This window comes from Rhinoraja longicauda, chromosome 10 (genome assembly GCF_053455715.1).
Source record: "Rhinoraja longicauda isolate Sanriku21f chromosome 10, sRhiLon1.1, whole genome shotgun sequence".
NCBI classification, from domain to species: Eukaryota; Metazoa; Chordata; class Chondrichthyes; order Rajiformes; family Arhynchobatidae; genus Rhinoraja; species Rhinoraja longicauda.
This window is the reverse complement of record NC_135962.1, coordinates 59,443,958-59,469,461: the sequence shown is the minus strand read 5'-3', so window position 1 is coordinate 59,469,461 and position 25,504 is coordinate 59,443,958. Positions and strand designations below refer to the sequence as shown.

The 25,504-nt window shown below is 42.4% G+C and overlaps 1 protein-coding gene across 2 annotated transcripts in view; it reads left to right on the top strand.

Moving 5' to 3' along the window:
* Nucleotides 1-24,998, top strand: part of dicer1 (dicer 1, ribonuclease type III) — a 117,956-nt gene extending 92,958 nt beyond the window's left edge. For both annotated transcript variants that reach the window (XM_078406960.1, XM_078406958.1), the window contains 6 exons: nucleotides 5,813-5,968; nucleotides 8,493-9,417; nucleotides 11,080-11,348; nucleotides 16,540-16,702; nucleotides 16,781-16,856; nucleotides 21,750-24,998. In XM_078406960.1, coding sequence (XP_078263086.1) covers nucleotides 5,813-5,968; nucleotides 8,493-9,417; nucleotides 11,080-11,348; nucleotides 16,540-16,702; nucleotides 16,781-16,856; nucleotides 21,750-21,915 — 1,755 coding nt within the window. In that variant the 3' untranslated portion in view covers nucleotides 21,916-24,998. The remainder of the gene's footprint in view (nucleotides 1-5,812; nucleotides 5,969-8,492; nucleotides 9,418-11,079; nucleotides 11,349-16,539; nucleotides 16,703-16,780; nucleotides 16,857-21,749) is intronic.
* Nucleotides 24,999-25,504: the final 506 nt, after the last annotated feature.

Here is a 25,504-nt window from a genome sequence, read left to right as displayed (position 1 = left end):
GGAACGGGGTACTGATTGAGAATGATCAGCCATGATCACATTGAATGGCAGTGCTGGCTCGAAGGGCCGAATGGCCTCCTCCTGCACCTATTGTCTATTGTCTAAAGAGAGAGAATAGATAGTTCCATCACATTCCAGTCTAAGGAGAATATGCTGTGAACACCTTTAAAGTAGTTACTGATGTCAATCCAGCCTGGTGGCGAGACAAGGAACAGTAACTAATGTAAGTAATGAGCTGCTTCTCTGTTTAAATGCACATTTTCACATGATTAGCAATTGGATTATTCCTTCATGAGCGTCCATGTATTATTTTTCCCCCGAACTTATAAATCACGGCACTTAATGTTCACCGTTATTGAAGAAGAATTTTGCAGGAAGGCGATTCCCCTACACATTCCAAGTTGTAACAATCACAGTATATTGGAATTTCAGTATTTTACACTTTTTATTTCTGAAATTGTTGCTGCAGATTGCTGCAGAATAGGAAAATATTGCCCTATCATTTCAACATCATCCAAACAGGGTCCTCACTTGTTAAGTCAATCAAGTGCAGCACCCTTAAAAGCTTGCAAATGGAGCTCTCGGCCCATTCCTCCAGCAAATATTGAATTGCAGCTAATGTGTGTAATTTTTAAGATTTACTTTAAAGCAGGTTATCGGCCTTTTAAGAAATAAATAGCACTTTTGAAATGACAGGTACTGTTTAATTGTCACAAGTGCCAATCTGGGCAAGTGAAATTAAATGTCAGGTTTCATGGTCTTCCCGCGAAAGTCTTTTTGTGCTCATGCAAGCATCGCCAGGGACAATTAACCCTGTCCATCGTCTTAAATTGCTAGACTCAATAGAAAGGGAGAAGGGGAGGATAAAAAAAGGCTTTTGATGCACATTGAGCCACACGACAGGAAAATGTAAGGAAATCAGATTTGGAGAATGTTTTTAAAAATCCCATCGGTTCCAAATTGTCAAAAGAAATCAAATGTCATAACAGTAATTATTATTTCATAAGTGCAATGCAATATTTCCAAACATCTCGACACTTGTACTTTTCATTTGGGTTACTGAATGATTACAGAGTCTGCCAGCATCAATCCTGGAGAGTCTTCTAGGTGTCACCATAATGACAGATTGTTAGAAGCATATTTATACATTATGCTGTAATACATTGGGAATAATGTTCCGAAGCCCATGTTCTGACAGAATAATTTCAGATTGGGGGGAATGTTGCAGTGTTTAATTATTTCAGAGTGTGGTGTGTAAAGAATAAAATGGATGATTTAGCAGGAAATGTGTTCTAAATTATATTGTTGTAATTGCAGCTGTTTCCTTAATAAATCAATTTTAAAGAAAATAGAGAGGGGGGCACCTGGAAAACATTACCAGTTTCTGCCTAAATAGTCGCCTCTGGCTTTAAATATGACGGGTGTGCTGTTAGTTAATTGATGCACTGAACTAAATTGACACAGTCACAAGGATGCAGTGAAATAAAAACTCAAAAGACTGGAAGTTCTGAAGAGACAGGTTAACGTTGTAGGCTACTGGCAAACCCCTGGCAGTGTCCAGCTCTGTAACGATACTTTTTGTTCCACAATTTGTGGTTTTTACTATATTGAATGAAAAAATTACAGCTCCCGTTGTGAAAGATCTATAGTTTGCAAATTTCTCCTCCTCGAACTGGAAACTAAATCTACTCTCAAAGCACGGGTGGCCCAGAGCACATCTGGTAGAGCTGCTGCCTCACAGCACCAGAGACCTGGGTTCGACCCTGTCCTTGGGTGTTGTCTGTGTGAAGCTTTCTCCCATATTCCAAAGACATGTTGGTTTGTTGTGTCTGTACATTGCCCCTAGTGTGTGGGGAGTGGATGAGAAAGTGGGATAACACAGAACTAGTGCTAGGGTGATCGATGGTCGGCGTGGACTGGGTGGGCCGAAGGGCCTGTTTCCTTTCTGTTTCTCCAAACTAATCTAAAAAGAAACTAAGGTAGACACAAAATGCTTGAGTAACTCCTACCTTAATGTGTCTATCTTCGATTTCAACTGGCATCTGCAGTTCTTTCCTACATAAAAAAAACTAAATAGAGTTAGCATTCAGCAGTTGAATTGAATTGTGTCATGTGCTTGTGTGACCTTGGTCAGCATGTTTGCATATTAAAGTTTTAAGATTTATTCTTGAAAACGTATGCTTTCTTTATGATTCCTGGTATTACTTTGGGTGATTGAAAAGTAAACAAGTTTAACTGGGTGCTGATCTTTTTTTTGTGTCTGGGAGGATCTTCAAGTGGCCATGATTTAAGTTCCAGGATATCTATTAGTCTGAACTCTCCAATTCTTTCCCTCTTGAAACTAATTATTTCAAACTTTTAGTCACTGCTTGTATTCTCTCCTTTTACTCCGTTATATTCATTGATTCAATGATACTTTATTGTCACGTGTACCTAGATGCGATGAAATGCTTAGTTTCCCCTACAACCCAGTAAAATCATACAGCAGACCTCACGTAAGCAGTACACAGGATTTGCCACATTTCTAACGCCGACAAAGTTACAAAAGTTCAACAAACAGTTTCTCTAATGTACCTCAGGATGTTTTGGTACATTTAGATCATAGTTTAAATGAAAGGCGATAGTAGGATTTTAACTATTTCAGTCTGAAGAAGGGTCTCGACCCGAAACATCACCCATTCCTTCTCTCCTGAGATGCTGCCTGACCTGCTGAGTTACTCCAGCATTTTGTGAATAAATACCTTCGATTTGTACCAGCATCTGCAGTTATTTTCTTACATTTCAGAGGAATGAGTTGGAACTGATTTCAGCTTTTTAAAATGCTGTCCATTTACATTATTATGCCAAAGGCAATAATGCCTTATTGTCATTTTCTTACTTCCACACATTCACATCAGCTTGAAAGCTCATACAATTTCTGTTTTTTTTAAATTAATGTGAAAGCTTTTCTTAAATCGTCACAAAAAGGGATACATTTTAACTACAGCAAGGGGAGAATATCAGGAAGGTTCAAGATTCCATTTTAATTGAATATGCTTCTCTAATTTATGTATTAATTCAGTATTCATCCCCCCCCCCCATCTGCTTCATTCCAAAATGTTCTTATCTCCCTTTAAAAAGACAATTTTTAATAAAGATCCATGTATTCTCTATTCTTTCACTGTCATTTTTTAAAAATTGTGCCTTACCTGCTCCTGAACATATTGCTCTGTCCATTTTGTTCTGCTTGGTGTACATCCCATTTATACATCCCAAATGTATAGTGACTGATTCCAAAGCTGATTTTCTACTTAAACTTAAAACAGCAGCAAAACTGTGACAGGAATTCCTAACGCTGCTCGAGAAGCTCTGCTGGAGCATTTTAAAGCAGTTCCTATTTGTGGAACTTTGGAACTAACATGCAGTTACTCTTGTATAAAAGTGTGGCCGAACTAGGATTAGTGATAGTCGCTGTGCATCTTAGATTTAGATTTTTTTTAAATTTAGATTCTACAGCGCGGAAACAGGCCCTTTCGGCCCACCAAGTCCGCGCCGCCCAGTGATCCCCGCACATTAACACTATCCTACACACACCAGGGACAATTTTTACATTTACCCAGTCAATTAACCTACAAACCTGCATGTCTTTGGAGTGTGGGAGGAAACCGAAGATCTCGGAGAAAACCCACGCAGGTCACGGGGAGAACGTACAAACTCCATACAGACGGCGCCCGTAGTCAGGATATCTTCTTTGATAGTAACTTGTGCTGTGGCAGGTGCTGAACCAGCGCCATTTTAGCATGGTTTTTACAGAATTTCTTTCTGAAAGGGAGTAGAAATCCACATGGATGCAGTCAGTCGTACAGCACGGGAACAGGCCCTTCCGCCCAACTCGTCAATGCTGACCAAGATATTCCCATTTGCCCGCGTTTGGCCCAAATCCTCTAAACCTCTCCTATCCACGCACCTGTCCAAATTAATTTTAAATGTTGCTATAGTAACTGTATAACTATTGCCTCTGGCAACTTATTCCATACACTCACCACCCTCTGAGTGCCACCCAGATATCGCCATCACACACAATAAATGTGGCCACATTTTGTCGCCTTTTGACTGAAGGTCAAGTATTCAAGTCACAACATGTAACTAATGTTAGTAAGATTCTGGCAGAAATGGCATGGTCTTTCTTTTGCATGGTTATATTTTTTAATTACATTGTCCCCGTTTTCTTTCTTCTGAATAATCATTAGATCTTCCATGAGGTACGTTTTGAGCCTGAGCCTGAGTTCGTTTATTTCAACACTCATTAAAAGTTTTTTGGAGGAATAGGTCTAATGGCAAGATTCTGTTCCTCTTGGGATTTTAAAGTCTGGCCTGGTTTAGATCTGTCCAGTGACTAATCGCTCTTGTGCAGTTTTCAATTTGGCGTTTGCATTGTGGAAAATCACTGAACTGGCATCATCTGAATAAAAGTTTTTGTTCTTTAGGCTTTATCCAGTCCAGTTCTCAACCGCTGACATTTTGCTGCACCAGTTGTCTGCTGCCGATGCGGCTCGGTCATTTTTATTTTCTGATTCTAAACTCATTCTGCCGCTGTGTTTCGCACCAGTTGTCCCTTCAGTTTTATCTCCAAACAAAATGCAAAAAGATTTAGCATTTTGTTATTTCAGCGGTTGCCAACGTGTACACCCTCTTGCTTTCCTTTTCCGAGGACTCCTTACCTCACAGCCCTTGCTAACTTTTTCCTAGTGCCTTTGGAATGCACCCTGAACTTTGGATGACCTAACCGTGGCCAAGTGCTCCGCTTTCATTTGTATAATGGTTACACTACTTTTGTCCACACCTATGTTGTTAGCAAGTCCTTGGAATGGAAACTTGTTAAAAACAGCTTCCTTTTTAAGTTAATTCCCGTCCTTTCCATTTTGATTGGCCCCTATTCCCACTTGTATTTATTTCAAAATCGTGGTACAAATCTCCATCTTTCCCTGCATACTATTTCAATGACTCATGCCTCTTCTGTTTGCACAGGAGAACTTTGCAAAGTTGAATGGGCTGGGGGCAACTTTGCACCAATATTGTAACCGTGGCGGACAATGGTTGGTCCATCTGGTTTTAATCTTTATTTCAAGATGATGGTTACGATGCAGTTGTGAAGAAAGTAGCAGTGAATTACAGCAGAACATATAACGGTCTGGTAGAATGGGCAGTCGTGTGGCAGATGAAGTTGAGGTGCAGATCACCAATGTGTCCAACAGAAATGCAAGTGGTGTGGTTGTGTTAGTGAGTGGACGGGTGTCCAAATGGTCACTCAGATGAGGGCACTGTCATGACCCCAATAAATACATATTGTGATATGTAATTGAACATTCACATTTTATATAGTTGTGAAATGTTAAAGCTGCTCAGTGTCTCCTATCCTGTTTGCTTGACTGTTTTTTAAATTAGAACTTTGAAGTGGTTTTGTGATCATTTTGCCCGTCTAAAATGGCAGCAGGCATCTGAAATGACAGCTGATGACTGAAATGCTAGTAAACGTCTGAAATGATAGCAGGCGATAGAAAGCTGTACAAAACGTATTGAAATGATTTGCAGTGGATTGCGAGAAAATTGCTTTGGAGTAATTTTTGAACGCTGCAGTCAATTTAACTGTCTTAATGCAGGACCAGTTGCTTAACTAATAATATCCCCATTCCTTTAAGGCAAGCAGTTGAAAGAAATCAGTGCCCACTGTGTGATGGCTCTGGGTATTTCCGTTTCTGGTATAAAATTTTCTCGGTGGTTTTAGCTTTGTTGGTTAAAATTAATAACCAATTTTTTTGCTGCATTTCATCAGGTCAGTAACTGCAATCTCTATCGCCTTGGAAAGAAGAAAGGTCTTCCTAGTCGAATGGTTGTCTCGATATTTGACCCACCCGTTAATTGGCTCCCTCCTGGCTACGTGGTTAACCAGGACAAGTACAATGCAGACAAGAGCGAAATGAAAGACATGGTGAGTGCAACCTACTATAGATAAAGGAGGTGCATAAAGCACTTCTTTAAAAAGAACAGGATCTGTCCGGGTTAGGGGGCCTCCCAGATCCATGTTACTATGAAGTAATATTTTCCACATCGACTTTAAAACAACTTATTTGAATCTGCACCAGTGCCTGAATTCACAATGGACAGTAAACATTTTGTTGCTGAGCAACATTTTGGCAATATCTTCATCTGCAGGTTTGAGAGCTTTCTGTTGATAAGTATTAGTAATTGTAGAGATGGTTACATTTGCTTGTACAAGGCTCTAGTAAAACCATGCCTGGAGTACAATGCAATTTTCCTCGCCTTCCCAATGGATAATGTAAATGTTCCTTAGAATGGAATTCTTGAAAAAAAATCGGTTGACCAAATAGGTATCTGATAAAGAAAAGGGGGAACTTCCAAATCTTTCTTTTCCCCAATTCCCAGGTCTCTTTCATGTGACAGCTCCCTCCTGCACTCCACTCTCCCAATATGGAATAAATGGAGGAAGTCCGTGTGCGTAGAAAACATTGCAGCAATAGGCCCCGGTGAAAAACATGTCCAGTTGCTTTTAACTCCTGTTCCAGTGCAGAAACACGTTTTACAGGTGTTTACACAGCATCTGCGCTCCACCCAAAGCTGGTTCCAATGTATATCCTGCCCACAAAAACAGCGTGCATTCATGTAGAATATATTTAACATTATAACCATCCCATGATGTTCATAATAGATACTCCTGACTTCTATTTTTATAGAAGTTTCCCACGCTTACCTAAGTTACTTGACATACAGTGAAAGGGGTTTTGGATGAAAGGTTAGACCAGCGAATCTGGATGGATTTACTTGGATAAGAGAAACTTGGGAGAAGTTCTGAAGCAGGTGTTCAAAATATTAATTGATTTGGATAGAGTAAATGAAGTGAGAGTCTTTGCATTAGCCGCGGCTTGGGTTTAACATGATTGGCAAAAGATACGAGGTTGATTTTAAACTTTACTTTAGATTTTGGAGATACAGCGTGGCCCGCTGAGTCCACGCTGACCAGCAATCACCCCGTATATTAGAGCTATCCTACACACTAGGGACAATTTACAGCTTATGGGGGCAGCACAGTGGCGCAGCAGTAGAGTTGCGGCCTTACAGTGCCAGAGACTCAGGAACTATCCTGATTACGGGTACTACCTGTACAGAGTTTGACGTTCTCCCCGTGATTTGTGTGAATTTTCTCTGGGATCTTCGGTTTCCTCCCACACTCCAAAGGTGTACAGGTTTGTAGGTTAATTGGATTGGTAGAATTGTAAATTGTCCCGAGTGGGTGTAGGATGGTGTTAATGTGCGGGGATCGCAGGTCGGCGCGGACCTGGTGGGCCGAAGCGCCTGTTTCCGCGCTGTATCTCTAAACTAAACTAAGTCAATTAACCTACAAACCTGTATGTCTTTGGAGTGTGGGTGGAAACCAGAGCACCGGAGAAAGCCTACCCGGTCACATGGAGAATGTGCAAATCCGTACAGACAGCACCTGTAGTGAGGATCGGACCCAAGTCTCTGGTGTTGTAATGTCACCCGTTAGTTTCCCTCTCCAAATGCTGCCAGCCCTGCTGAATTCCCTTAGCACTTTGTGTGTTTTGTTCAAGATTCCAACATCTACAGTTTCTTGAATCATATTCCTTCTCTAATTTCCTTGTATCCCTGTAGTTTATTCTCTCTCACACATGTCCATCAACACTCCTTTAACTCATTTTGCCGTAAACCTATTCTAAGACAAAATTTAGCCAATTAACCAACCAGTACAACTATAGAACATGGGAGGAAATTTGAGCACATCTGTTAGATACAGAGAGGAAACTCTCTATTAGATACAGAGAGAATGTGCAAACTCCAAACTGACAACACCAGAGATTAAAATCGAACCCTGGGTCCCTAGAGCTCTGCAATCTGGATTGCTCTGCCTGAAAGTGTGGTGATTGCAGGTTATGTTTTTGTTTGAAAGGGAATTGTATAAATATCAGAAGGTAGAAGTATTTATGTGGCTGTGGGGAAAGAATGATGGAATGTGACTAACTGTTTTGCCCTGCAAAACAATCGAATGAGACGAACCAAATATCCTTCAATGTTGTAAAATTCTGATTCTTATCCATATCATTAGCCTATTCTTTAGTGTCTTTGCTAACCTAATCTCCTTGCATCCAGCTCGTATACAATTTTATTGCTCACAAGCTGCCTCGCTAACTCCCTTCTGGCCAGCATGTCTTTGCAGATAAACACAGCTTGGAAATTCTGTTTGCAAATCTTTCCACTGCTTAGTCTCCCTCTACCTCGTGTTCTGCTGCTCTTTCCTCCATCCCACCCCCTGCGTTACTTGTGTATGGCTTAGATTCATAGTCATATAGAACGTGAACCAGCTCTTTGGCCCAACTAGCCCATGCCGACCAAGATGTCCCATTTATGCTAGTTCCACCTGCCTACGTGACATAGGAAACAAATAAAATTTCTGCCTAACGATATTATTTTTGTTTTAGGCTGAAACAGGGCAAGTGGCTAATGGTGATCCCTATGATGATGATGATGATGATGATGATGATGATGACGATGAGGAAGAGGAAGAGGAGGAGGATGACCCTGATTTCCCTGAAGATCTGTTGTGGAAAGCAAAGAAGGAGGAAGCAGAATACGACGATGACTTCTCAGAGTACGATCAGGAGCATATAAAGTTCATCGACAATATGCTAATGGGGTCCGGGGCATTTGGGAAGAAGATCTCTCTGCCTGCTTTCCCACCCGCTGATCCAACCTTCGAATGGAAGCCTCCGAAAAAAGCTGCCCCAGGAAATGGCCATTCTTTCTCTGGTGATGAGTTTGACTACAGCTCGTGGGATGCCATGTGCTACCTGGACCCCAGCAAGGCCACAGACGAAGATGATTTTGTTGTGGGTTTTTGGAACCCGTCCGAAGAGAATGGTGGCGTTGACACGGGCAAGCAGAGCATCTCTTACGACTTGCACACGGAGCAATGCATAGCAGACAAGAGCATTGCTGATTGCGTGGAGGCTTTACTGGGCTGCTACCTGACCAGCTGCGGTGAGAGAGCTGCCCAGCTTTTCCTCTGCTCACTGGGTTTGAAAGTCCTTCCAGCAGAAGAGAAGCAGGGGGGAGAGAGAAAACGGCCGCCAGAGGAGCAGGGCACCTTTCATTTGAACGATAAGGCAGGAGGGATTAAGATTGTTACTTTGTCCCACTTGAAATCTCCTTGCAAAGGTCAGGAATACGGACACCTTCAGATTCCCCCAAGATGCATGTTTGATCACCCGGATGCCGACAGAACGCTGGGCCACCTAATATCGGGTTATGAAAACTTTGAAAATAAAATAAACTACAGATTCAAAAACAAGGCCTACCTTTTGCAGGCATTTACTCATGCCTCCTACCACTACAATACAATCACAGGTAAAAAGTTCTGCTACTTATTCTACCTATTTTTACCATTACTGTATAAGTTTGCCGTGCTGCTGTGGAGGTGTACAGGGTTGTTAAGGAACCAGTGAAGGAGTCTGACGAATGATTCCAAACCGAAACATCACCCAGTCTTCTCTCCAGACCCGCTGAGTTACTCCAGCACTCTGAAAATTCACCAATCCATGTTCTCCAGAGATGCTGCCTACATGCTGAGTTACTATAACCACTCTGCGAAATGTCACCTATCCATGTTCTCCACAGATGCTGCCTGACCCACTGAGTTACTCCAGCACTCTGTGAAACGTCACCTATCCATATTCTCCAGAGATGCTGCCTGACCCGCTGCGTTACTCCAGCACTTTGTGTATCTTCAGTGAAGGACATAAAGTCATAAGGAACAGTAGAATTGGGCCATTCGGCCCATCAGGTCTACTCTGCCATTCAATCATGGCAGATCTATCTCTCCTAACCCCATTCTCCTGCCTTCTCCCCATAACCTCTGACACGCGAACTAATCAAGAATCCATCTATCGCCGCCTTAAAAATACTTGGCTTCTACAGCCTTCTGTGGCAAATAATTCCACAGATTCACCACCCTCTGACTAAAGAATAGTTCAGTGGAGACGCAAGGGCCTGCAGATGTTGGAACTTCAGTCTGAAGAAGGGTCCCGACCCGAAATGTCACCTATTTATTTCCCTCCACAGATGCTGGTTGCTCCAGTCCTTGTGTTTTGTTCAAGGGCATAGTTCATTTGAGCATATCTTGGGGATTTAGACTGGCGATATTTAAACCTGGCCCAATGCTCAAAAGGCAAGGTCTAAACGCATTAAATAAAGTTAGATGGCATTTGGTTTATTTGCAATGGGAATCTCTCTTCCTCTCACCTCCTCTGTAAACAATGGGAAAAGGTAGATCAGTTAACCATAAGTTGTTCTCTCACCTCCACCATGAGCTAAGGCATGGTGATTGAGTGAATAGTTTTAAATGTGCCAAGCTTTTTAGCTACAGAAACCTATTTTGACATTGACATCTTTGTTTAAGCCTGTCATACAATCATACACACAGAAATAGGCTCTTTGACTCACCGCATTCGGCACGTCTACCGACTGCGGAACTGTGCTGCCCCTTTGTTCCACCCATGTGTTGTCAAGTCAAGTTTATTTGTCACATAGACATACACGATGTGCAGTAAAATGAAAGTGGCAATGCCTGCGGATTGTGCAAAAAAAGAATTACAGTTACAGCATATAAATTAAAGTTAATACAAAAAAGACAAAATTTAGTCCCTGGAGTTATAATAGTTAACAGTCCTGATGGCCTGTGGGAAGAAACTCCGTCTCATCCTCTCCGTTTTTACAGCACGACAGCGGAGGCGTTTGCCTGACCGTAGCAGCTGGAACAGTCCGTTGCTGGGGTGGTAGGGGTCCCTCATAATCTTGCTTGCTCTCGATCTGCACCTCCTAATGTTTAGGTCCTGCAGGGGGGCGAGTGTAGTTCCCATGGTGCGTTCTGCCAAACGCACTACTCTGCAGGGCCTTCCTGTCCTGGGCAGAGCTGTTCCCAAACCAGACTGTGATGTTTAATTGATTTTCTTCACCTGCATTATTTTTCTTCTATTCTATTTGAAACACGTTTAAATGTTTGTTTTTCAGATTGTTACCAGCGGTTGGAATTCCTTGGAGATGCAATTTTGGACTACCTCATTACCAAGCACCTTTACGAAGATCCCCGGCAGCATTCCCCTGGAGTGTTGACAGACCTGCGTTCAGCTCTTGTGAATAACACCATCTTCGCTTCTTTAGCTGTGAAATACGACTACCACAAGTACTTTAAAGCCATCTCGCCCGAGTTGTTCCATGTTATAGACGACTTTGTCCAGTTCCAGTTGGAAAAGAACGAAATGCAAGGAATGGACTCCGAGGTTAGTACTTGCATTCTGTATCATCTACAAGTGCTGGGTTGAGAACTGCGGTCTCTGGGGGGAAGGGTTTTGAGGATTGTTTTGAAAAAAGCACAAGTTTTAGTAAAACACAGCAGGGCAAAGCCAAAGGACTAAGCACAATGTGCTGAGGAACTATGCAGCTCAGGCAGCATCTGTGGAGGGAAATGGACAGAGGATGTTTTGGGTCGGGATCCTTCAGAAAATGGATGTTTCTTTAAGTTTACTGGATGTGGCCATGGCTAACAAATCTGCATTTATAAAGCAACTGTAACTTTCCTTGAGGAGGTGATGGTGTAGCCGGCATCTTATGTGCTGCTGGCCGTGAGCTGTAGGTGCCGTTGAGTAGAAAACTCCTGTGTTTTGGTTAAGTGACAATCAAGGAAGAATACTGCATTTCCAGGTCAGGACAAGGTGTGACTTTGAAGTAAATGTGCACTCGCCCTACATGCCTATGGTTCGTGCTCATCTCGGTGGTAGTGGTCACAGGTTTGGAAAGAGCTGTTCAAGAAGACTTGAGCTGCTAGATACATAGATACAGAGACAATAGGCGCAGGAGGAGGCCATACGACCCTTCGAGCCAGCACTGCCATTCAATGTGATCATGGCTGATCATCCACAATCAGTACCCCGTTCCTGCCTTCTCCCCATATCCCTTGATTCCGTTAGCCCTAAGAGCTCTATCTAACTCTCATTTGAATGCATCCAGTAAATCGGCCTCCACTGCCCACTGAGGCAGAGAATTCCACAAATTCACAACTCTCTGCGTGTAGTGCATTTGGTAGATGGCACACACTCAGTGTAGGTAGTGGACATGGTGACCATTTAGGGTGAAAGGCTGGGTGTCAATCAAAATTAAAATTGCTGTTGAGGCATAAGGAGATAATAGAACAGTGAAAATGGTGGTCAGTTTAGGTTTGAAAGACATCGAAGGGTATGATATTGGGTAGAAAGCAGGAATAGGGGTACTGATTTTGGATGATCAGCCATGATCATATTGAATGGCGGTGCTGGCTCGTAGGGCCGAATGGCCAACTCCTGCCTCTATTTTCTATGTTTCAATGATGGAGGGCCAAAGATCAAAATGTGCAGCGATCTTCTGATATTGGAAGAGTTGCAAAACACGAGAAAACCCGGTGAGACTATGAAAGCCGATTTCAGTGCATTGGCTATTGTAGCGGTGAACCAAGGGCTTTTCACTCTAGATGCGTCGCTGTGAGATGTTGCTGAGTTGAGACCTGGTAGTTTCGATGCAGGCTGAGGAAAAAGTGGATATTTGGGATAGTATTAAACATGTGAAGAGATGTTGAACTCACTCGGAATATCCTACTCTGGTTATTTATTATAAATGATAAATGTCACAGACTCCAGAACCAGGGGCCACAGTTTAAGAATAAGGGATAGGCCATTTAGAACTGAGATGAGGAAAAACTTTTTCAGTCAGAGAGTTGTGAATCTGTGGAATTCTCTGCCTCAGAAGGCAGTGGAAGCCAATTCTCTGAATGCATTCAAGAGAGAGCTAGATAGAGCTCTTAAGGATAGCGGAGTCAGAGGGTATGGGGAGATGGCAGGAACGGGGTACTGATTGAGAATGATCAGCCATAATCACATTGAATGGCGGTGCTGGCTCGAAGGGCCGAATGGCCTCCTACTGCACCTATTGTCTATTGACTAGAGGGCATAGCTTTAAGGTGAGAGGGGCAAAGTGTAAAGGAGAGATGAGCAGTGCAGGTTTAGTGACAGAGGGTGGCGGGTTCAAGGAGCGTCCTCCAAGGGTGGTGATATCGGCAGATGTGTTGGTGGTTTTACGTGGCTTTTGGATAGGCATCTTATTATTGCAGGGAATGGGGAGATATGGATAATATCTTTATATATTATAGTTCAACTTAACTTGGTCAAGAGCTTTTAATTGTCATATGTACCGAAAATGGAAAAATGAATTTCTTATTGCAACTGTATAACAGGTCTGCAAACACGGTACTCATAGAAAGCTAATGGCATGTTGGCCTTCATAACAAGAGGAGTTGAGTATCGGAGCAAAGAGTTCCTTCTGCAGTTGTACAGGTCCTAGTGAGACCACACCTGGAATATTGTGTGCAGTTTTGGTCTCCTAATTTGAGGAAGGACATTCTTGCTATTGAGGGAGTGCAGCGTAGGTTCACAAGGTTAATTCCCGGGATGGTGGGACTGTTATATTTTGAAAGACTGGAGCAACTGGGCTTCTATACACTGGAATTTAGAAAGATGAGAGGGGATCTTATTGAAACATATAAGATTATTAAGGGAATGGACATGTTAGAAGCAGGAAACATGTTCCCGATGTTGGAGGAGTCTAGAACCAGGAGCCACAGTTTAAGAATAAGGGGTAGGCCATTTACGACGGAGATGAGGAAAGACTTCTTCACCCAGCGAGTTGTGAATCTGTGGAATTCTCTGCCTCAGAAGGCAGTGGAGGCCAATTGTATGGATGCTTTCAAGAGAGAGTTAGATAGAACTCCTAAAGATAGCGGAGTCAAGGGATATGGGGAGAAGGCAGGAGCGGGGTACTGATTGTGGATGATCAGCCATGAAAATGGTGAATAGCGGTGCTGGCTCGAAGGGCCGAATGGCCTCCTCCTGCACCTCTTGTCTATTGTAAATATTGTAAATCTTGTCTATTGTAAAGCATAATAAACAAAAAAATCAATACATTTAAAAAACACAATAATAGTGTAAAAAAATGTCCAAAGTCCTAGTTGCGACCAAGACAATTTGCAGTTCATTGTGCAGCTGCAGCTGGTAATGTTCAAGAACCAGGTGGTTGTTGGGAAGAAGCTTTTCCTGAATCTGGAGGTCACAGTTTTCAGACTCCTGTACCTTCTTCCTGATGGAAGGAGTGAAATAGACTTGGTGTCGTGTTCAACGTGGACATTGTGGGCCAAAGGGCCGATTCCTCTGCTGCACTTTTTATGTTCAGAAGTGATCGGAGCAGAATTAGGCCATTCGGCCCATCAAGTCTACTCCGCCATTCAATCATGACTGATCTATCTTCCCCTCTATCTTCCATTCTCTTGCCTTCTCTGCATAACCTATGTTCTTTCTAAATGGTCTTTATTCCAAATCACTGATTATTCTTTGGTGGAATAATTGTCTCTGAAGCTAATCCCATAGAGTGGATCAAATTCATGATTTAATGACTGCTGCTTCCTTGTTGTAGGCCACTTTGCCCATCAAAAATCAGTAATTCTCAATTTGTATGGTTATATTTATTCATTCCTGGGATCATGATGTCACTCTCCACCCTAATTCCCTTGAATTAAGTAGTTTAAGAGTTTGCCAAAGTGGTCACATTAAAAGGGCATGGATGACAGATATCCTGAAGTGCAGCAGTAAACCAGAGGGCGTGATGGCAATCTGGCCACAGATACTAATCTTATATTCCAGCTTTATTTATTTAGTTCAATTGGAATTCCAAGCTGCTTGGGTGAGATGTGAACTTGTGTCCACATCACTGAATACTCTGGATACTGATCCACTAAACTAACATACCCATTCTGGATCTGAAGAATGGTCTCGACCCAAAACGTCACCTACTCCTTTTCTCCAGAGATGCTGCCTGACCCGCTGAGTTAGTCCAGCTTTTTGTGTCTATCTTTGGTTAAAACCAGCGTCTGCAGTTCCTTCCTACACATATCCATTCTCGTGCCTATCTTTATCATAGTGCATTTGTGCTGTTGATCATATTGCTTTAATGGCCTTTCTTCAATTAATATGGCTTATGGTTCACAAGACTGGCAGTGAAAATTAAAAACTTTGATGGATTGCAGCCCTTCAAAAATAGGAGGCATGAGGGTCAAGAGTCCAGCTGTCTGTAGTCTCGAGAAACAATTGCGTAATGCTTTTTTGGTTCACTCAGAGTTATGGAATTGAAATAGACTCCAATTGCCTCCTCACCCCTAGCTGGGTGTGAACATGGACTGTTTCCAGTCTGTTTTGCATCAGGCTGGAAATTGAAACCGGCAGTTTCATTTCATCTACAGTTCTGGAGAGCTGCACTCCAAAACTAGCTGCGACTCTTGTGGAGCTGATCCAATACAGCAACAACACTGGCATCGATCTGACAAGATGGAAGATTGCCCAGGTGTGTCCTGTTCTCAAATGGCAGGACAAATCAGTTCTGGCTAAGCACCACCCAGTCAGTCATAACATAAACAGTATAGCATAGGAACAGGTCGTTCGGTCCACCGTGTCCATGCCGAACAAGATGCCAAGTTAAACTAATCTCTGCCTGCACGTGATCCGTATCCCTCCATTCCATGCATATTCATGTGTCTATCCAAAAGCCTCCAGACTACCCTTAATCATCACGAAAGCAATAGAAGCTGCCATTGACAATGCTATCATGTGGCACCTAGTCACCAATGGCCAGTTTGGATTTCAGCTCCAGCCCCCATTACAGCCCTGGTCCAAAGGGCAGCCCAAAGACAATGGCCATCTCGAACAAAAAGTAAAACCATCTGTAATAGTATAATCATCTCTTAAAGTATAACCAACTTGACGTTCCCTGGCATTATCATCACTTTAGGTCCGTCCCCCCCCCTCATGTGGGGGATGTGGGTGGATTTCCTGAAATTGGAGAATTCAATGTTCATGCCATTGGCCCCGCTCCCCGAACACACTCCGTTAGCCTACACTGTCCCGGCCGATAGCGGGCCTAATACGGGACAAGGGAGGTCCCTTACGTGACAAACCAATTTAGCCCAAAATACGGGATGTCCCGACTAATACGGGACAGTTGGCAACCCTAACTACAATGAATAGCATGTGGGCAAGGAATAGGCAATTATCAGAAATGAATAGTCAGCTGTCCAAGGCACAAAAGGCTGCCATTTCTTCTGCAATTGAATGAACCAAGAAATAAATTCCACCATGCTGGGACACCCAAGAGTCCAAATGTGAATAGTTTGGCTGACCTGCAATGTCTTCTTGAGGGGAAATAATTTTGACAGGACGATCAGCATTGTATGTAACTCTGGATGTGAATTCCACATCAAAACCTTTTTTTGCCATTTCAACTAAATGGGAATAAGTGACTAACGAAAACTCTTCATTAGCCACTAGTTCCCGTTCCTACGCACCAAGTTACTCATCTATCTGGAATGTCTAACATTATTTTTTTAATTTTTTTTAAAAGCTAAGAAGATCTGAAGAGGATGAAGAAAAAGAAGAAGATATTGAGGTTCCCAAGGCCATGGGGGATATCTTTGAATCTCTGGCTGGAGCCATCTACATGGACAGCAGGATGTCCTTGGAGACGGTTTGGCAGGTGTACTACCCCATGATGAGACCCCTGATAGGTAATTCCTTCTTGTTGACATCTTCCTGCATTCGACATGGTTCAACACTAATGCTTTTTATTGTGTTTCACCTTTCAGAGAAGTTTTCAGCGAATGTACCACGCTCTCCTGTTCGTGAGTTGTTGGAGATGGAGCCAGAGACGGCCAAATTTAGGTAAAGAGTTGGAAAGATGATGCACGCCGTCAAATTGTGCAATAAACAGTGAGACTGATGTATTGCATGTCAGTACCTAGGTGAAGAGTCTGGAGATGTAAGGAACTGCTGATGCTGGAATCTTGAGTAAAACACACTGTGTTAGAGTAAGTGCCACAGACGGCTGTGGATGCCAAGTCTATGGATATTTTTCAGGTGGAGATTGACAGATTCTTGCTTAGTACCGGTGTCTGGGGTTACGGGGAGAAGGCAGGAGAATGGGGTTGAGAGTTAAAGATAGATCAGCCATGATTGAATGGTGGAGTAGGCTTGGGCTGAATGGCCTAATTCTGCTCCTGCACCATATGAACTCAGCAGTTCAAGCAGCATCTGTCAGAAGTAGGGTCACAACCTGAAACATTGCCTAACCATTCCCTCCACAGATGCTGCCTGACCTGTTGAGTTACTCCAGCACTATGTGTTTCGCTAAGCGAAGAATCTGATTGACCACAACTGTCAAGAGGAAACGAAACACCCAATTATGTAATCTTACGCAATTTATTTTTTATTTTTATTGCACTTTTTCATCTCCAAGGACAGTTGGAACTACAGACAAATTCAAACACATTTAAAACATCATCTTTTAGTAAGTTTTGGACTCGACTCAAATGGAAAAATATGAACGGCTGGAAGAAAAGGTGCTTCAGGATTCATACAAGATATTAATGTCATTTCTGTATAGCCTCTGAATACATAGAACATAAAACACAGGAACAGGTCCTTCGGCCCACAATGTCTGTACCGAATATGATGCCCAGATAAACTAATCTCTTCTGCCTGAACGTAATCTATAATCCCTCCATTCCCTGCATATCCATATGCCTACCTAAACACTATCGTATCTGCCTCCACCACCACCACCACCACCACCCCTGGCAGCATGTTCCAGGCACCCACCACCCTCTGTGTAAAAAAAACTTGTCCCGCACATCTCCTGTAAACTTTGCCCCTTTAAACCTTAAAGCTGTGCCCTCTAGTCTGATATTTCCACGCTGGGGGGAAAAAGTTCTGAAATACAAAGCTGACAATGTATATGAACTTGTGGTTAGTACAGTCTTCTTGCATTATGAAAAGCAACGGATAAGGTTCTGAGTTGAGCATCAGGAATGAGTTGTTGAAAGAAAGTAAAGGTACTTCCCATTTGAAATGAGCAAATTAACCACCAGTTTGATGGTGATTATGCTCTTCATAGATATTCTTCCTATTTTAATATTAATTAATCCGGTACCCGGTACTTGTGGACAAGATGGCAAGAAGTGACCAACTTTAAAATATCAAACAAAATAAGTATTTAAGCCGAGGGTGAATAGAATGTGGAATGTTCTGCTGCAACCTTTGACTAAAATAGGATCTGCTGTTTAAGAGCTGACAAGCAAGGGAATGAGATTAAACTTGAGAGCCCGTAGAAGAAATTAATGGTGCAGACCCGATATGCCAAAGGGCTGATGTGTGATCCTGATTAAATGCGCAAATTGAATAGTATTTTCATGAAACAAAAACAAACCACTGAGGTTAGAGTTACTTAACAGCCAGGCAATGAATATTTAAAATAAAGGTTGAGGTGGTGTTTCAGCCACATTCCAGTCCTTCTCTTGGATGTCTTTTAGTCCAGTTCTGCATTTCAGTTTTTAATTTCAAGTTTCCAGCCTTGAATTTTCTCCAGCTTCACAGCACTAAGGGGCTACTTAGTCAGGTCTAAATATATTCTCCTGGTAAATTATCTTTTTTTTCCTGGAGTATCGGAGACTTGATAGAAGTAGATAAAATTATGGGAAGCATAGATAGGGTGGGCAATCAGACCTCTTTACTCAGGGTGCAAGTGTCAACGCTGAGAGAACATGGCGGTAAAGTGGGAGGGGTAAAGGAGGTGTGCAGGGCAAGCTTTTACACAGAGTGGTGGGAGCCCAGTATAAAAGGAAAATCTGCTGCTATAAATTCATTTATTGAAATTGAAAATCCTGATATCCTTATCGGCTCTGAATCTTGGCTAGACCCAGCAATCAAATCTGCTGAGATTTTCCCTCCTCATCTCCAAAGTGAACCAAAAGGAACTCTTCAGCAAGCCCTGGCTCACCTTATTCTGGAAAAATCACCTGTCCCAAAAAGTCAATTTCCCTACCAGATGTGATGATGCAAGTGGCACTGAAAACACTTTAGATTTATTGTTGACTTTGCATCCAGACTTAATTTCGGAGGTTTCATCGTGTGCTGGAATCAGCGATCATTTTATTATTCAAGCAACACAACACACAAAGATTAAAGTTCCTTCAAAAGGGGAGGCCATTTAAAACTGAGGTGAGAAGAAACCTTTTCACCCAGAGAGTTGTGAATTTGTGGAATTCTCTGCCACAGAGGGCAGTGGAGGCCAATTTCACTGGATAAATTTAAGAGAGTTAGACAGAGCTCTAGGGGCTAGCGGAATCAAGGGATACGGGGAGAAGGCTGGCACGGGTTACTGATTGTGGATGATCAGCCATGATCACAATGAATGGCGGTGCTGGCTTGAAGGGCCAAACGGCCGCCTCCTGCACCTATTGTCTATGTTTCTATGGACATGCACGGAATGGATAAATATGGATCATATGCAGGCAGAGCAGATTAGTGTAACTTGACATCATGTTTGACACGGACATTGTGGGCTGAAAAATAAACAATAATAGTGCAATAATAACATTAATAGTCTATGTAGTTCAGAGCTTATTTGGAGTTTGTAGTGTTTAATAGCCAAATGGTCGTAGGGAAGAAGCTGTTCCTGAACCAAGTTTTCAGGTTCCTGTACCACCTTCTCGATGGCAGGGGTAAAATGAGTGTGTGGCCAAGGTGGTGTGGGTCTGCGATTATGCTGGTTAAACTAGTTGAATAGCTGCCGTCTTTTCCTTGGAGCAGGGACGTCTAAGCTACAGGGCATAGGATGAAGGTAAGAGGGCAAAGGTTTGAAAGGAACAAGAGAAGCACATTGTTCGCATGCAGGGTGCGAGTTGCCAGATTGAAGCAGTGGAGATGAAGATTTGGAGAAGTCCATGGATATGAAAGGTTTGGTGGGATGTGGGCCAAGCCCAGGCAAGTGGGACTAGCTTGGTTAGGCAGCTGGGTCATTGATGAGGTTGGCTGAAGGCTGTGTTTCCGTGTTGTACAGCTGCGTGACTAGTCTCCAGAGGCCAAGACAGCAAATCAAGCTCGAATCCCATCACAATAAACTTCATGTTTGAGAAATGCCTTTTATAAATACTTATACATAGTTTTATTTACATTGCCAATAAGCAACCATATCCCGTGATCAAATGATTTTTTTTTTAAACCTCAAGAAATAATTGAACAGCAGCACAGACTTGAGCTAGACCAAGCTGAAAATGGTACAGAGAAGATTTACGAGGATGTTGCCAGGACTAGAGGGTGTGAACTACAGGGAGAGGTTGAGTAGGCTGGGTCTCCATTCCATGGAGCGCAGGAGGATGAAGGGAGATCTTATAGAGGTGTACAAAATCATGAGAGGAATAGATCTGGTAGATGCACAGAGTCTTGCCCAGAGTAGGTGAATTGAGGACCAGAGGGCATAGGTTCAAGGTGAAGGGGAAACTATTTAATAGGAATCCGAGGAGTAACCTTTTCACACAAAGAGTTGTGGGTGTATGGAACAAGCTGCCAGAGGAGGTAGTTGAGGAAGGGACTATCCCAACGTTTAAGAAGCAGTTAGACAGTTGGATCGGACAGATTTGACGGGATAGAAACACAGAAAAATAAGTGCAGGAGTAGGCTATTCGGCCCTTCGAGCCAGCACCGCCGTTCAATATGATCATGGCTGATCATGTAAAATCGGAATCCCGTTCCTGCTTTTTCGCCCACGTCCCTTGATTCCTTTAGCCCCATGAGCTAAATCTAACTCCCTCTTGAAAACATCCAGTGAATTGGCCTCCACTGCCTTCTGTGGCAGAGGATATGGGCCAAACTCAGGCAGGTGGGATTAGTGTAGATGAAACATGTTGGGCTGAAGGGCCTATTTCCACGCTGTATCCGCTGTATTCCACGTATCACACATAATCCTGCACTATATTCATACTATTCCAGAGTAAAATATTTAATATTTTTATCCGAAGAAAGTCCCTACCTGCAGTGTCACTTGTCCATGTTCTCCTGAGATGCTGCCTGACCTGCTTGATCTACTCCAGCACTCAGTCTTAAAGACTACAACCTCCAAATAAGCTCTGAACTACATAGACCTGGGGCCATTGGTTTTGTCTATTTGCACTATTATTGTTTGTTTGTTTTTATGTGTGTGTTTGTATGTGTACATATGTGTGTGTGTGTGTAGATATATTTTCACACAGATTTATTTTGTTATATTGTTTACAGAGTACTGTGTTTAAATATTCTGTTGTGCTGCAAGTGAGAATTTCATTTTTGGGACATGTGACAGTTAAGACACTCTTGACTCTTTTGTAAACCAGCATCTGCAGTTCTTTGGTGGGCACAAAGTGCTGGAGTAACTCAGCGGGACAGTCTGCATCTCTGGAGAGAAGGAATTGTCTTTTAAATGATGTTATAGAACATGCCTCTACCCCCTCTACATCTACTATATATCCATCTGTATCTATTTATCTATATCTATCTATATATCAGACTGAAGAAGGGTCTCGACCTGAAACGTCACCCATTCCTTTTCTCCAGAGATGCTGCCTGTCCCTCTGAGTTACTCCAGCTTTTTGTGTCTACCTTTGATTTAAACCAGCATCTGCAGTTCCTTCCTACGCATCTGCAGTTCTTTGTTTCTTCTTCCCAAATATTTTTGCTGGTGATTTGACTGAAATGTCCCCATTTAAATGGGTTTCTTACTGACCTGTACGTCCCCTTTTCAAGCCCCGCGGAGAGAACGTACGATGGCAAAGTCCGAGTCACGGTGGAGGTGGTTGGCAAAGGAAAGTTTAAAGGAGTCGGCCGCAGTTACAGGATCGCCAAGTCTGCGGCAGCTCGCAGAGCACTAAGGAGCCTGAAGGCAAACCAGTCTCCGTTGCAAAACAGCTGAGGAGCCATCCTACTCCCACACCCCAGCCCGGCCCGGCCCGCACCTCTCCACAAGCTCACCTGGGGTCACGAGAAAACAAGACTGGGTCGTCGAGCGTGAGCCAGTTATTCTATAAAGGTGTAAAGTGTTTGTACTACAGTAGTATAATAATTTAGGATTAATTGTAGACTACAGTAAGCTCTTGCGCGAACACAATCCTTCCCTCCTGCCCTATTTTGCTAGATTAATCACAAGAGTGCTTTATATTCATTTTTGCAAGCATTTTAACAGTTGTCAGGTTTCCCTATGATGTTTACTTAATTTTTTTTTTAATATAGCTTTTTGCTTGGTGTTTAGTGAGCCAGGAAGCTTATGCTGGAAAAGTGATTAGTTATTAGATTGCACATTTTTAGTAATCTTGAAATTCTTGACCTGTGCACTAGTGCCAGTCCAGCAGCAGTGTGTAAAACTGTCTTGTATGAGCTGGTGAGAGCAAACGAGTGTGCCAGTATTGTCCTGTTTCCTTGTCATCCATTCACATTTAGAGGTGACATTCCCATTCCTTGTTTTTGCACTTAATTTAAATAGGAACAGGTTTCACTTAAAGCAACTGGCATTTACAGTGAGTAGCATATGTTCAACTTAATGCCACACAATGAGTCTCTTGCATTTAATCAAAAAGGGTTTTGCCTTAATTAAAAATAACCCCCACTTGTTTTGTTTTCTTGAACCTTTTGATACATTTTTATGGCTGATTTTACATTCCCATTTAATACACATTGTATGATAACTAACTGCAGCCATCGACTGACCTCCATCGGAGCTGTGGTTGTGTAACTTATTGTCGAGCGAGAGGGAGCTACACGTATATTTTAATACAGATACAATGGTTTCGGATACTTAGATTTGAAGTGTTGACAGTTTTCGTTTCGCTGCAAGAAGTGGCTGTATTTCCACTTGGTTGTCTTTAGGGGAAGTGTGCATTGTGCTGGCGGTGTGAGTGCGGTGCTTCCAAACACAAGTTTGGTGCTGCAGTACAGGAACCGTCGCTCTGACGACACGGTGACTTTAGACGTATCATTCGTAAAATATGCTGCAGAATGTTTTTGTAAAATATCGGAAGGGTTATTTTATTATTGACCAGCACCTTTCCATTTCTAAGAGATGGGGCTGGAGTAAAAATGCACAGGTGCACGTGCACAAACCTACACAGGCGCGAGTCCATGCAGCGCACAATGTGTATATGCAAGAGCGCACGCACACACAAACAAGCACGCACAGAGCAGCACATGCACGTCCTCTGTGCTTGGCCAAAAGCACCTAACTTTTACACCAAAATTGTGTGTTTGTGAAGAAACCCTGTTCATGTTTGCATCGTTTTTTATAAAAGTTAAAACCTACATGGCACAGGCAAGGAACAGAAAATCCTGTGATTAAAACATGATCTTGTTTAATCAGCCTTCAGCATTCAAGCTTGTAAAGAGAGGATGCATCCTACTTGGCTCAGCTCGAGGTCGTGGTTATGTTTTCAGTAGAAACCAATTAGGCGTTCTTCCCTTTGAATACCTCAGTTCTTATTTGCATGCGTTTTTGATTTCTCGTTATTTTTGGTGCTATGTTTTTATATTATGCTTGAAATGTTTCAATAATTGTTTTTGCACTGTAACTATAATACCTCTTTTAATTTTACTTTAAAAATAATTACATCTGGGATCTTTGTCTCAATGCTCTCCAGAAAAATCCTCTCTCAAGTCCCCTACAATTGTTACCCACCTTCACCACCGCGATGAGGTGCACACATTTGAAAGCACGTCTTTCTCGCTTTTGTGGTTAATGTGAGTTGGGAGGCATGAACGTGAAAGGCATGCGTGTGTACGGTTTTAACATCCCACCCGGCTGCATCGTTCCTGTCACTTGCAAAAGTAAAGCCTTTTAAATCTGTCAAAGTTAACAACTGAAGAAATATAGCTACATTTTATTAATGTACAAACTGGGGAAAATGAGTAAATGTTTTTAACACTGCTGACACATGTACGGAATGGCAATCCATTCCTAAATTTCATTTTAATCTGCACCATGGTCCAGAAAATGGATCGGTTCCTGTTTCCACACACTGTTACCCCAAACCCCTTTTTAAATATCCCCGTCGTATAGGCATCGACCAAGGCAAGTACTCGTCTCCACGTATCATACGTTCAAACGAAACACACTCTGCTAGAAATGTCACAAAGGATTTGACATCAAACAGAATGTCACCAATTTGGGATTATTTCAGTATTGACAGTGCATCACACTTTTCAAAACAATCCAGAGATGTGTGGGCTATTTCTATCATTTATATTCATTTATGAAATCCTATGTTTCCACTGTAACAGCCTTCTGATTTAAAGTCCTAATCAATGCTGCAACTTATTTCCTCCCTGTCTTTGTCAAGACACAAAACGCAGTCGTCCCCCCTCCTGTCCTGTTGCTGTTGTATACATGTAGCACGATTTGAGCATTGCACTTGGCACCATGCTTTACCTCATTTCAATCGAGAAATGTATATGCTAATATGCTTAATGAGAAAAAAGATTTGTTTTATTTTAGGTTTGGGCCTTGCTGTTGTATGTAATAAGTGCTAAGGTTTTATTTTTTGAAAGGTGATGAACTTGCTATCTGTGTTCCCCTAACTCACTGTACAACACATGACTTTAAATGCACTCTAACCTCATTGCAAGGGCAGGTCAGTGGCAGTGGTGGCAGCAATCTATTCTTTTGTTGGTATTTTGTACCAGAATGATAACTGTGACATTTAAGAAGAGAAAAAAAAGTGCGTGTTTGCGAGGCGTTTTGAGTAATGCGGGCGTTTGCTGTAAAATGTAAATAGTGTGATTTCTAAAGCACCTGCAGCAGAATGGGAGTGAATACAAAATGTATTGGAACTAAATTAAGTGCATCATCACATACTGCAGCAGTCTGTAAGGGACGTAGAATATATCTCATTCATACTGTAAACATGCTGCAGAGATTTGCATTCTGCACCTTATGGATCACAATTTCGCCTTTTAATGGTTTCTTTTTGTAATTGTAGCTTAAATATCAACATTAAAGTATGGTCTGGTTGGTCATTACTTTGAAGTCTGGACTTTTCCTTGTATCAAAATGGTGAACTTCAGCTCAGTTTATTGTCACGTGTACCAATGTGCAGTGAAAAGCTTTTGTTGCGTGCTAACCAGTCAGCGGAAAGACTGTTCATGATTACAATCGAGCCATTTACAGTGCAGATACAGGATAAGGCAACGTCTAAGCTCGGAGGAAGGCCTAAGATAGACACAAAATGCAGGAGTAACTCAGCTGGGTCAGGCAGCATCTCTGGAGAAAAGAAATAGGTGACGTTTTGAGTCAAGACCCTTCTTCAGAGACGTGTTCCCCTCTTGCCAGCACGTTGTTAACGCTGTAAATTCTGCGAGGCAGACTATTCCGGGCCAAAGCCCATGTCAATATTTATACTCCACGCAAACCAACTTCCTCGAATCTTGTCAGCGTTTCTTACTTTCTCACATTTGTACCTGCCTAGTTACCCCTTGCATGAAACGGATTTATTATCCATAACGACTCTTTAGCCAGA